This window comes from Aulostomus chinensis, chromosome 14 (genome assembly GCF_037954235.1).
Source record: "Aulostomus chinensis isolate RoL2024-O1b breed Wild chromosome 14, RoL_Achi_v1.0, whole genome shotgun sequence".
NCBI classification, from domain to species: Eukaryota; Metazoa; Chordata; class Actinopteri; order Syngnathiformes; family Aulostomidae; genus Aulostomus; species Aulostomus chinensis.
The window spans coordinates 11,535,817-11,549,105 of record NC_141333.1 but is presented as its reverse complement, the minus strand read 5'-3'; the positions used below and the strand labels follow the sequence as shown (position 1 = coordinate 11,549,105).

The 13,289-nt window shown below is 44.0% G+C and overlaps 1 protein-coding gene across 6 annotated transcripts in view; it reads left to right on the top strand.

The window, feature by feature from the left end:
* Positions 1-12,845, top strand: part of opa1 (OPA1 mitochondrial dynamin like GTPase) — a 36,162-nt gene extending 23,317 nt beyond the window's left edge. For 4 of the 6 annotated variants that reach the window (XM_086224116.1, XM_086224115.1, XM_086224118.1 and 1 more), the window contains 2 exons: positions 7,522-7,595; positions 7,910-9,692. In XM_086224116.1, the coding sequence (XP_086080242.1) occupies positions 7,522-7,586 (65 nt within the window). In that variant the 3' untranslated portion in view covers positions 7,587-7,595; positions 7,910-9,692. Of the gene's footprint in view, positions 1-7,521; positions 7,596-7,909; positions 9,693-12,488 lie in introns of those variants that run through there. The other 2 variants (XR_015119204.1, XR_015119203.1) reach the window with 2 other exon arrangements.
* The last annotated feature ends 444 nt before the right edge of the window (positions 12,846-13,289 follow it).

Genomic DNA, 13,289 nt, shown 5'->3' with positions numbered 1-13,289 from the left:
AGCTTTAGTTTCATCTAGGTGTATTTACTGTGGGGTTTTTTCCCAAAGTGTAGGCGCAATAATGAGGGGGAAATTTGGGACTTCTATGTTTTTATGTTAAGGCTACTTGAGTGTAAAGGCATTTAAGTTGTCAACAGTGATGATGTGTTAAGTGTTTGCGTGTTTCTGCATGCAGTCACTTTCTCTTCTTCCTTTTTTTTTTTTTTTTTTAGTGTGGAAGTAGAATACAATAATGCTCTGGTTGTCTGGGCTTGCTTCACCGGAATGCCCTCTCAGGCTCAGGCTCACGCTCACTTCGTTTCCTTTCATCTCCTCCTCCTCTTCCTTTGTGCTGCTTCCTCCAGAGTGATTAGTGAGGGCTCAATGAGAAGTGCTCCTCTGTTCTCCTCTGCTGTGAGGGATGACGTGTCATCTTAAGGTGTTGTGTGCTCACGTGTCCGCGTTCAGGGGAGGAGTGGCAGCACCGTCTGCTCCTGCACTCAAATTTACAGCTCTTTTTTTTTTCTATGGCTCGTTTCAGAATGCATGCTACTTTTGCTTTAATGACCAGCAATTGAATCAATAGGTGTTCTGTATGAGTTGAAGTTTTTGTTGGTCCACCCACTCATCCCGAGTCCAGTTGCGTAAGTTTGACTGTGCTCTCCGTTGTGGGCACGAAGCATAAAATTGTCCCTTCATTCAGTACGTACAGAACCTTGTACTGGTTGTTCTGAGCGTTTGGGTCAAATCCCATCTGTGTCTGCCCAACAGATCCGTTTGCATGGCTTTGGATCGAGTCTTGTTTCCACCTTTTTTCCTACAGTTTCTCAGTGTCAGCTCCTCTCGACCGCAGTCTTCATGGCCTCTGATTTAAACAGGCACAAGTTAGCAGTGTGCCTCTGACAGGCTTAGCTTTACAATCCAGGTTTGTTCTTTTTCCCACGTAGGAGGAAACCTCAGGCTGTAGAGTTACTGCCAAATGATCCATTTTCTCCCAGAGAGCATAAAATACACACACAGTAGATCCACTGTTGGCATGTTGCTGGCACAGATGAAGCTGCACATCCTGTGTTTTTATCTGATCTTGTCTGATCTTTTTGTCATATCTTTGATACTACATTTGGCTTCCTGCCCTATTATATCTGCTGCTTTAGCTTTAACAGCCCAAATATTGTTTCTGAATTGTGATTGGTTTAATATTGGTTAATTTTTCTACTTGTTTTCCTTACATATGGTTTGAAGAACTGCATTTCATGGCACTTAAAGGAACTAGTTTGTTTTTTTTCTGACCTTTGACCCTAATATTCCTTATTACTCCAGTTACCTGCTCCAGCTTTTCTTTCATACACAAGCAGCTCACCTTTGACAGCTTATGGTGTTGCACGAATCAACATATTTGAAAATATTATTGCCGCTCCAGAGACTTGATGAAGACATTAAATGACACCAGTGATGCTGTGAGACTATTTACAATCATGTTACATTCATGAGAAGCTGTAAAGGCTCGAAGTTGACAAGATAAGAGAGGAAATGAAATGCGTCATAACCAATGAGGAGGTGATGAAGGAAAACTCAGTGTAGGAGTTAGATGGCAAAAATGCAATAAAAGAGGAGGTGTGCGTGCGCGTGCGCATACACCAGAGATGGTTTCCAGCTATCCACTGCTTGGCAGAGGATGGGTTGAATTCGGAGGTTGAATATTTTTGTTATCTACAATGTGTGTGTCACCGGGCAGCCACAGATCCTCAAGAGATCTGACATCAAGTGGTGCTGGTTAAGATGAGGTACTTGGAAAACAACACACTGAGTAAAGTAGCATCTTGATTCAGAATTCTCCAGTATCTCATATTTTATCAGCTTCTCGTTTTTAACCACTACTGACAGTTCAGTGAGTGAACAAAGTGACAAATGCTGACAGCAGCAAGTCATTTCCACCATCATCCCTCCATGCCAATATTCCGAGTAACTTGATGAGAGGCCAAAATTAAATGTGTCAGTTGGTTCGCGTGTCTGTATCCAGCCCCTTTGCACACCACTTTATCAGAGTGGACTCAATGTTCCTGTACACACTTATACAACAGAGGAACACATCTTTTTACACATTGATTGCGTCTATTCTTAGGGGTCACATCTCCTCTAAAACATTTCTTATCCTCAGTGATTTATTTCTCCCAAACAGGAAAGATTTCGAACAGGACTTACAGTGTTGGCGTTAACTGACATGCCCATCATAGACAAATGGACGTTAAACACCTCAAAGCCCAGTGACTTCAGCCTTTGGGCCTCAGCAAGCTGTATCACAACTCCAGGTGTGTGTTGCTGTGCTCTTTGTGTCCTGTAGATGTGAAGGTGTATGGAGGCAAGAGCAGCTGTAGAGGAAGAACTGGACTGTCTGATGTCTCACTTGAGCAGGCGTTTTGGGAAGGGACTGAGCCAGACTGATTTTAAAACCTGTTCCTCAGTTAGATTCCCAGCTCTCCGCCAGTGGTTTGGTATCTCCATGTGCTCAGGTGCAAGTTTCGTGTGTGTTTGGCAGCTTTGCGTTCACCTAGGTGTTTGTATGCCGCTTTCCATGTGCATGTGTTGGTAAACTCAGGAGTAAGTTTCCCTGCTTGTGTTCACACCTGTTGCTGATTCAGCAGAGGGGAGTTTTATGACAGGATCTCAGTTTAAACCAGACTCGTCGGCCTCACATCCTCGGGCTCATGTGTTTACCTAAGATTGATTGCCGCTTTGCCTCATCACAGAGTTGCAAAAGGTGAGTCTTTGAATACTTCAGACATGTGTCCGGCTTTGATTTAGAACACGAGGTAAAAACAGATTTATAGCTTATTTCCTAAGAATAGTTATTGAAAGAAACATTGACTTGTTGACTCCTGTGTTTGGATTAAAGATTGCACTTAGCCTGTTCTCAGTAAAACCCTTCAGGCCCCAGGTTAAATCCATGATCTCCAAAATTTTGGTATTGCTACCTCTATCTTTACAACCCCTTGCACTAAAAATCTCAAATGTCTGGCCCTTCAAAGACACAAGTAATGCCTGTCAATAAAACCTGCGCCACAAAGCCCAACAAGCTGTCACCTGGTGCTTTCAAAGGATTTTTCTTCGCATTTTGTTGTTTTTGCGCTGTCCGCCCTCTGGCTGACCCCAAGCTTTGACCTGTTCAGACCTATGTACGACTCTCCCCAGGTTGGGCTGCTCTCTTCCAGGCATCTGTTTTCTAGATAAGAGCTGCGATTATAAGGGCTGATGCATTGCTTTGCCGCTGACACAGCATTGACATCCCGGTTGTGCTCGTGTCCGTGTCTCCCCATGAACCATTTTGTTATAGTGTGACAGTCAAACAGTCGTCTAAGGAAAAAGGACTTTTCTGTTTGTTACATTAAAAGATCGGCTTTCAAAGACTGAACCAGCCCTGTTCCCACCTACACTGTGACCTTGACAGTCGTGAAATATATAAAAAGTTTCTACATGAATGATGACGGGCTGGAACTGGAACCAAATACTTTGTCTCTAGTGACCATGCTTTTGGTCTTTGGTAGAAGAGCAGGATGATGAAGTGGCCTCAACCTTGGCACTGAACTTCATCCGTTGAAACCGTTCTGTTGCCACTTTTTCATCGCAGCCACCTCGTCTTTACAGTTCCCTCCTTTTCACATCCAATAGAGAAGAGTGGCCATCTCTCATAGAAAGAGGATTAGCTTTTCCTTTGAGCCTCCCTGTCCTCCATCTCTCATCTTTTTCTGTCCTCTGTCCACCCCCCCACCCCACCCCCCATACTGGCTACTTGTCCAGCAGGCCACGCAGTTTCACAGTCTAATTACAGGTCAATTAAAGGCTTTCTGGCTCAGCTCTCCTTCTGCCAGCGCTTCGGCCATAGCAGGCTTAGTGGACTCCCGAGTTAGAGTGAATGAGATATCATTTCATGTGGAGATCAGCCGAGAGAAGGCCTTGAAAGAGGGGATTGGGCTTCCCTCTCTGTCTCTCAATGGGCGAGAGTCCCTCCACCCTCTGCAACCCAAACAACACCCAGCATCTTAAAGAAGGGGCCTCTGGGATAGAGGCCAGAGGATTATGGGAATATTCATGACTAGATAAAGGGGTGAGCGGTTGAATGACTGTATTTTGGGGCTCATCTCTTAGGTAAACAGGAGTCTAAACGGAGTTTTAGATCTATACTCCCTCCGCTCATGAGGAACAGGCAATGTTCCTCATGTTGTTGCATTTCCACAGGACAGTGAAAGGAAAGCCTTGTTGTGATCTTTTCTTCCTCCTGGTATTTGGTGGCAAACAGATGGTTCGGGGGGAAATAAATATCTGTTTCTCACAGTTTTTATCCACAGAATATTGGCTTTTCTGAAAGGCGCCATTCACTGTCACCCGTGGCCTCCTGGGCTCCTGAAAGCTGCCCAGGGCTCATTTTAAAGTCATTAAGCATCCCGCTGTTGATGGATATAACTGCTCTGATCCATTTGATAACCAAAATGTCATAGCTGTAGTTGCGCGATTATTCAGGATACATGACTGGACATTTGGGCGACATTGTGACACACATTCAGGATGAAAGATTTACCCCACTTTTTTGTGAGTGACTTTAAAACTCCCAAATCGACTGTACACTCACTTCCAAGCACAAAACAGCTGAGAAACCTCAAGACGAGCTGGTTATCATCGCAGAGCATTTAGTAAATCCCAACTCACTTTTGGTGTCCTATTGTCTCTTAAGATTAGGAAACCCTACAACAGTTAACAACTTCCATGTCTGTTCTCAACAAGCTTTTGTCATCGCTCCAAGATCATTTCAAAAACTTGTTCAATTTGGTCATTAAAACATACAAAATTGAACAAAAACTGGGCTTTGATGACATTAATTACATGTTTGCTTGTCCTGGATAAGGAATTCCTCCTCTGTGGGTCTTCCTGATATCGTTCTCTCTTTTTCCTGTTAAAGGGACTTTTACCAAGTTAGGTTTCAGGATACCGGATGCCATCTGTTGCACAAATTGACAAATTGCAAAGTTTAGAAATGGAATCTACAGGTGGTGTCCAGTACAGTGTTGGCTTTTGCTCTTCAGAGACTCTGGATCCATTCCCAGCCAGTCTGGGGGTTCAAGTCTGTGTCCTTTCTGTTCACAAGCCCCTAATCTAACCTCCAGTCCACTGCTGCCCTCAGTGATCACGCGAAGCTGCTGTCTCTGCCCAACAGTTGGCAGGATCCTTAATGTTTGACCCAAGTTAAGAAGTCTGCATCTGTAACACCAAGGCTCTACACCGCACCTTATTGTCAACCACATCAAAACCCACTTCAGCTTTGAAGCTTGAGCCAGGGGATTCCCAGCGTTTTGATGATCTGTCAGTCGGTACCCTCCTTTCCTTACACCAATCCAAATGCCACCCGCTCCTCCAACCCTCCCTCACCGCCACACTCCTTTTCATCAGGTTGGACAGATGTTGGTAATCCTGCTCTGACTGACTAGGATTGAGTTATGTTGTCCTGTGGTCAGGGCACTCAGCCCACACGGCTTACTTTGCCGGTTGCCTTTGAGCCGTGGCCTGCGGTGCCCTGCATGCTGGAATGGCGTACCGCAGGGTTATGTTTCATTCAGCTCCACACCTGCTCCGCTGACTTGTCAGCATGCTCTATAGGTTCTCTTAATGCCTCCATTAGGTGTTGTAATCTCCCCTAACGCCCCTGCGATTTTGTGCGTGTATTAGACTATCAAAGGTTGAACTTTTTTTTCCCCCCACCTGCCAACTCTGTGTGTGTGTGTGCACGTGTGTGTGCATGTGTGTGTGTGTGGAAGGGACTTGATTGTGCAGCTCTGACTGGCTTTCAAGACATTGGGGGCAAATTCTGCCACCCTGTACGTGGGGGGGGGGGGGGTGTGGAAGTGTATTTCTCTTTTTATTCAGCACTTCTCAAATCTGCTACTGTTTCAGGATATGTGTGTGTGTGTGTGTGGAGGGGGGGGGGGGGCGGTTGCATCTCTCCTAACAACTGTGTGCTTTTCATCTGTCAGGAAAAGGATACCTCAGCAGCCGTGCGCCCTTCAAAGGGGCTGCACACAAGCCCCTGAGTATAATATTTAGTTTCACTCCAAAGCACGCACATAGTTATCACCTTTGTGCTGACCTGAAATGGACACTTAGGACATGACGCTCTGAGGTCCAAACCACAACGATTTATTTCCCTGAAGCTGACAGTCTCTTTAATGCTGTGTTTTCATTGGGCCTCCTCATAGGAAAACAATCGACAATAGGTTGCCTATGGATTTCGTGTGGCCGATTGCTCAAGATAGAGCAGCGCTAGTTTGTTCTTCAGAGCTCGCTGTTTGAGTTTGTGCTTGGGGCAGATCGAGGCAGATTAGCAAAGGGTGACGAGGAAGTTGAGAGCCAGCCAGGCCTGGAGGTGCAGCTGGCATTGGGAGCCATGGCTTCCTTTTCTCTGAGTTGGCCCACAGTCTTGCTTCAGCCACTGTTTAATCAGTGATTAAGACCGCTTTAGACAGCTCGCTCATCTCGTGTGACAGTACATGTTAGCTGGAAGGATTGCTGGTCTTATGCAGTCTCTGGACAATAGCTGTGTAATAATGAAAAGAAATGACTGACTGTTTTTCCAGTAGATTCCCCCCTTTCATGTGAATTGTTGTTGTTATGGTATCTCCTTCTGTCCGTTTGCAATGTGCCTGGGAGGGACGTACCATGAGAAGGGGTGGGGGACAGCTTTGATGTGGCTTGTGTTAAATGGTCCAGGGTACACAAGGCTTCATCATCAGATGTGTGAAGGAGGTTTGGCTGTCACTGTCAGAAAGGACCATCTGGTGTTTTGGTGAAAAATGTGAGGGAATGACTACCTGTAGCTGTGGGGAAAAAAACCTGAAAAGCTCCCTCCACTCAAAAATCAACTTGACTTCACTTAGACACTCAGAATGATATACGTGCAGAGTTTATGACTAAAGTCTGTTTTCACAATTCAACATTTCTCTGCGCTCATGTGAAATCACTGCGAGGCTCATTTGTGGGTTAGTGACATCACCAAGAGTTTTAAGCCAAATGTGATCCAGTATGCAACTTACATTGGTGCGCACACGCAACTTCAGACACACATTTACATATTTGTTTATTCTAGGCTCTGGAGTTAATTGAGTATTATTTGTGGGCAGAAAAAAAAACCCATTCTTTTAAAACACTACAGGCACTCAGGTAGTGCAGTGGTCTGTTGCCTATCAGCACACGAACAGAGCAGCGTTTACAGAGAGTCTTTTTCAACGCTGTTGGATCATCGTGTGATGCGGGGGGGGGGGTACACCAGATGCGTCACACGGGGGCGACTGCAGTCGCTGTGGACAGTGTAGCTGCTCAAGTTGATTTGAGTGATTATTGACGGCTGTGGCCTTTGCACATCTTTTTTGTACAAATTGATTCCATCCTGAAGTTGCATCCAAGTGTTTCATCCAATCATTGACTTTTGTGCCGATATTTGGGAGTTTTTTTTGTATGTAGGATTTGAATAACCAAAGTCTTTTTTGCAATTCTCTACAGAAAAAGTCCGTGAGATCCAGGAGAAACTGGAAGCGTTCATAGAGGCTCTTCACAAGGAGAAATAAGAGAACCAGGTATTTGACTCTATGGTATTTAGCTCACCTGGACTGTAGTGATGATCAGATATGCAGCCAAACCAAAGCAACAGGCTCTTTTCACAGCAAATGTTTCAAATTGTAAGTCCTGTCTTTGAAGATGGCTGCCATCCTGACCCGGTGCTCTGAAACTCTGCATGCTCACTCACTGTTTTGGTGTATTAGGACAGTCAGTGTTGGTGTTCATGAAAAGACCTTGCTGTTGAAAAAAAGTGATCCATCTTTGTTACACCAAGATGGGAACCCTTTAGAAATCACCGTGTATCTGATGTGTTTGTCCTTCTTCTTCACAGAACTGCTGAAGGTATCGCTCATTTTTTGGATCATAGCAAAGAACTGCACTGAACAAAGACAACAAACGCTGTAAATGACATTCGCTCACTCACACACACACACACACACACACACACACACACACACACACACACACCGGCTCCCACCCAACCACTCACCGGATTTTAACACCCACGGTTCAGCTCCGCTGCCTCACCACCATGGAGGCCAATGGAAGGATGGACCTGAACAGAAGGATGTTGTGGAAGAACTGCTTTCTCTTGAATTTTCTCTTTTTTATTTGATGTTTCTTTGGGGTTGTTTTTGTTGCTGTCGAGAGGAGGACTACTACGCAACATCGTCACACAGCGTCGTCTATCTCATTTTAAACAAATGAGATTGAACTGATGTGTGCACAGAGAGACGAGATGGGGTTGGAAAAAAATCCTTGAACTTGGTACCTCTTCTTTTCTGGGGCTCTAAATATTTGACGTTAGATTTCTTTAGTTGCACTTTTGCATCCAAAGCACTTGGTTGAGTATTTCCTGTTGGATCGATGCGTGTCCCCTAGGGTCTCCTATCCCCCACACAAGGAGGCGGTATCAGATCCCAACCTGAGAACAATAACATGTATAGATTTATTTCTTATTATTTATACTCTGCTGGGGTTTATTTTGACAAATTCCATACATCTGCCAAATCCACAGAACACCCTGATCACACCTCTTAACTCGCCTTTTGTCTCATGGTTGTGTGTGTGTCTGTGTCTGTGTCTGTGTGTATAACCACATGAACATGTCACCTCTACTTTCCATCTGTCAACCAGTTACAAATCGCTAAAAATGCTATTTGACTATAAACGCATATTTCAAATATCCCTGCTTAATTTACTGATAATTCAAGAAGAGGAGGACATGATAAAACTAGCACTGAGTAATTCTTATTCCAGACCGATATTTCATCACCAGATCAAATCCTGCAGTATGTTTGAACAGGTTTTAATACACGGTCCATCACTTAAGAGCTGCAGATTGTCTGTCTGCTTTATTCTGAGATATTACAGCATCAGCTGTTGGACCAGAGCTTATGCTTCTTGATCTGGACTCAGTCACATAGTAGCAGTTTGGCCGGGCGTCCACGTGTTTTTCTAAACTCCAGCAGGTTTTGTTTTATATTTGGCAGAACAGTTTCTCCTTTATTCACACACTTGTACCAATCTCCTTCCCTTTCTGCGTTTGACTCGGCGTGGGGATCTCGTGAAATTAGACAATAATTGTCCTCTCATGTTCCAAAAGAAAGAAATAATCTAACATACATTGGGTGAATTTGTTTTGTTTTTTAACCAACTCCTCACCTTTTCTTCTTCCAGTCAGATCCAGATGTTCTTCCAGCATTTGGAGCATCCTGAGTCTTTCCATCAGCCATGTAGACGAGAATGTAAATTTCCTAGCTTGAAAACTGTCAGATATTTGACTGAAAGCGCGAGAAAGGCCGCGTCAACCCCCTTCATCCATGTATTCATATGTGTATATGGGTATATATAAATCTACTGCACATTCTTGTACAGGTTAAGTGGATGGGAGGTGGCGGAGCCGCTATCATGTACAGCATGTGTATGCAGAGCGAGTCACTAGTGTCACAGAACATCGGTCAGTTGGTGAAAAGAAAACAAAAAAGTTTTATGTTGTAGAAAGTAATGTTTGCATGGTGTACCCCATCAGATGTGCATTATTTATTAAATTTGTGTTTAAGAGGAGAAAACGTGGAAATAAAATTGACAAATAAAAATGACCTTTTTCATGATGTGTCAGCAGCATTTCCAGCCCACCCCCAAAAAAAAGACAGCTGTTGACAAAATATATTCACTTCCTGGTGTTTAACCAAACAACGGAGAATCTTCATCTGGTCTGCACCGTGGTTAAGAAATAGTAATAGAAACTATAGTAATACCTGCTACTCATCAGCGTGTGGCACTATAAATATATTATTGGAAAATTATAGGGAATCACATTGAATAAGGGCTGTAAAATGATAATCTTTACTATTTATTGATGACCTGTGTCATCTATAAAATAAGGTATCAAAGAATTAAGAAAGAAAAAAATGCCCGTGTCTGTTTCCTAGAGCTCAGAGTGATGTGTCCTAATAAAGAAAGAAAAAAGCTTTAAATCCTTATACTCAAGAGTCTGAAACCAGCAAATGTTTCACGTGTTTTCTTGAAAAAAAAAAAAGACATGATTAATTAATTAATCAAAATAGAGCAATGATGTAGTAACGGAGCCTAATGAGTTGTCATTGCAGCTCTCCATGTTGATGTGGTTTCACTCATCCCTGCATCATCGGTCTGCTATAATCCCACAGCCGTTGTCTTCTGGGTGAGTGACCAGATGTGCCGAGGCCTCCGCTCCAGGTCTGGGCAAAAACTTTGGGGTATTTAACTGTGTTATCTCATCCCAGATCGGGTTGAAGGCATGCTCCAGCCTGCAGCGGCGATGAGGTAGGGGCAGGCTGGCTGCCGGGGGCCTGACTGATTAGTAAATCAGAGAGCAGAGGTCTTCCTGGGCATCCTCTCCTCTTTCACTAGAGACTGGTTGTTATCACATCTCTTCATTGCCCGCAGCACAGCAGTGAGGTGTGTGTATGTGGGAGGGCTTTGCAACACCTGAGGCTTTACTCATGGAGTTAACTGCCTCACGTCAACTAGCCGTTGACTGAGCAGCTCCTCCTCTGTCTTCTTAAAAACAAGGAAAAGTGCCTAATGACTATGTAGCAGCCATGAAAAAAAAAGGGGGGGGGTGGGGGAGTCAACCTCCAGCAGAATGCCTTTGTGTTATCAGATAGCCACGTTCTGGGAGGAGGGAGGCTGACTGAGACACACTATACGCTATTAGCATCTGCAAAGGCCGTCACGTTGACTAATAGCCAGTACCACAACGGCACAGTGGTTCAGTTTGTGTTTTCCTTCAATCCCCTTTATGCTGTTGACACAAAAGCAGCCGGGCCAGACCTGTCAAATGTGCCACAGCAGCGGACGCGCACAAAGCTTCATTTTTAGTCTTTCTCAGGAATTTTAAAAAAAAAAGGGGTCAGTCTTGCTTCATTTTTTCTAATCCCCCACCTCAACACAGACCCTTTCTGTGCTCTCTGGCAGGGGGCGTGGCGGTCGGTATATGATGAAAACCTTGAATAAGGCAATAAATTGTGGGGATGGGCGTATTTTGGCAGTAGCAGCAGTGTTCACGTTTGTTTGCCTTCTTGTTGTCCACGCTGGCTTTGTTCTCCTCTTTCTGACTCCTGGGTGATGGAGCTGTCGACTGAGCTTGAGAGGCAGGAGTGAACGTGGCGCTGTGATCTCCTCGGGTCTGGTCTGTTTGTTCTACTAAAACTGAAAGAAATTTGTCTGTAAGATTTGAATAAATGCATTGGTGTCCTTAGCAACACATCCTCAAACTAATAGAGCCACGCAGGTGCGATGATCGAAAGTGGGTTTTCTCATGAAGGCTTTGGACTTTTTACAAACTAACTGTTGGCAAATTATGGAAGTAAATTTAAGCTTTTAAAACATTTGGTCTCATCTTCATACGAGCTCCAGCCAGATGCTTCAGTAATATTTTCACCAAAACTACATTGTGAGGTCCATTTGAGAAATAACATTTCTTTGACTTTGTTTGTATTTAATGATATTTATTATTCATGGGAGATCCTGAAGATTTACTTGAGAGGATTTGAGGGATTTTTAAATTTTATTTTTTTTTTTTAATAACTGGGATCACGTCAGGGCGTCGCTTGCTTCGGCCACATGAAGCAAATTTGAATACGGATAGGACGTCATGAGGCCTCCACGGAGCATGATGGACCGCTGACGGTACATTAAAGAGACTATACCACATAAAAGGCGGCGATTTGGCCTGTGAGTCACTTATCAGCAGTTCAGTCAACAAGGGCAGAGGTAAATCTTAACACTTTGCGGGGGAGAAACTGCTGCTGCTGAATCTTATCAGAGGATTGTTGAAGCAACAAGCTTCCTTCTCCGTTTCAGCCAACAGAACTTCTACTGTCCCCAGGGCCCGCGGCTCTCTGACCTGCAGAGAAAAGCGTCACAATTGGCCTTTGTGTTCATTATGTCGGTGGCATCTTCCCAGTGCACTGTGGGGTCCATTCCACTGTTGAATTGGCCCATGGGGATTTTAGCCAAGTCACAAAGGTCGGTGACCTTCGTTGTTACACCCCCATCTCACACACACACACATACAGAGAACCCTCTTCTTCTGTGTGAGCTATAAATTATGGTAGTACTCCAGGCTTAAATTTTAAGAATTGAAGGAGGCTTGACCGTGTGATTCCTGCAGTGGTCCTGTATTATTAATATATACGTGTGTGTGTGTGTGTGTGTGTGTGTGTGTGTGTGTGTGTGTGTGTGAGACTGAGTCAGCCTCCACAGGGGCATCAGGGCAGAGGATTACTGCATGCTCTCACCATTCAAGTCTTGTATCCATCCTGGAAGAATTCATAAAATGACCTCACCATCTCTCTCTCTCTCTCTCTCTCTCTCTCTCTCTCTCTCTCTCTCTCTCTCTCTCTCTCCCCCTCTTTGCATAGGACGTCACAAATGAATCGAGCCATTGTGGAAGAGAAACAGCCTCCGTTAATAAATCCCTGACACTCTATATTTTCCTTCTAAAACCCCCGAGATGCAGGATGTCCTCCCACACAGAAGGTCGGCCAGGGAACAGGAAAAAACAAACAAATGCTGGACTCTGATCCCAATATATCAACTTCAGATTTGACAAGTAGAAGCTTTTAAATTTGATTAAAATATGTTGTATGTATGAGTATCCAGATACTGGGATCTTCCACACTTTAATGACTTACAAACATTTTTTCGACGTGTATTTATGTGTATTTTTTGATGTGTATTTAAGTTTAAAAACAGGTAAAAACTCCTCCATTCAATCCAATTTTACAGAATTAAAACTGATTAATAAAGTGTTTTTTTATTATATTATTAGTATTATTATTATTATTAGCCGACGCAAAAATATCGATAATCTGTCCAGTAATTATATAAGCATCCAACATAAAGACACTCAAAAGAATTCAATGTTAGCCGTCCCGCCTCCCCAAGATGGCAGTGGAACTGTGATTGAGTGATGAAAGTGAGCCGAGAAGTGAAAGGGACTTGTGTGTAAAAATAGAGGGGTGGGAACTTTCCTTTGCAGAATGCTGATATGTAAAGTTGCCATGGAAAAACTGATCGTTGCACAAACTGTTTCTTAATCGAGTGGAGGTCTAAGGGAGAGGGAGGGCCATGGAGCTTTTAGCACAAGAAGCGGCTATGGGTTTGCATCGACTTAGTGGGATTATGGGAGCATTCATGGCGGCTAGTGAGGCCAGCAGGTG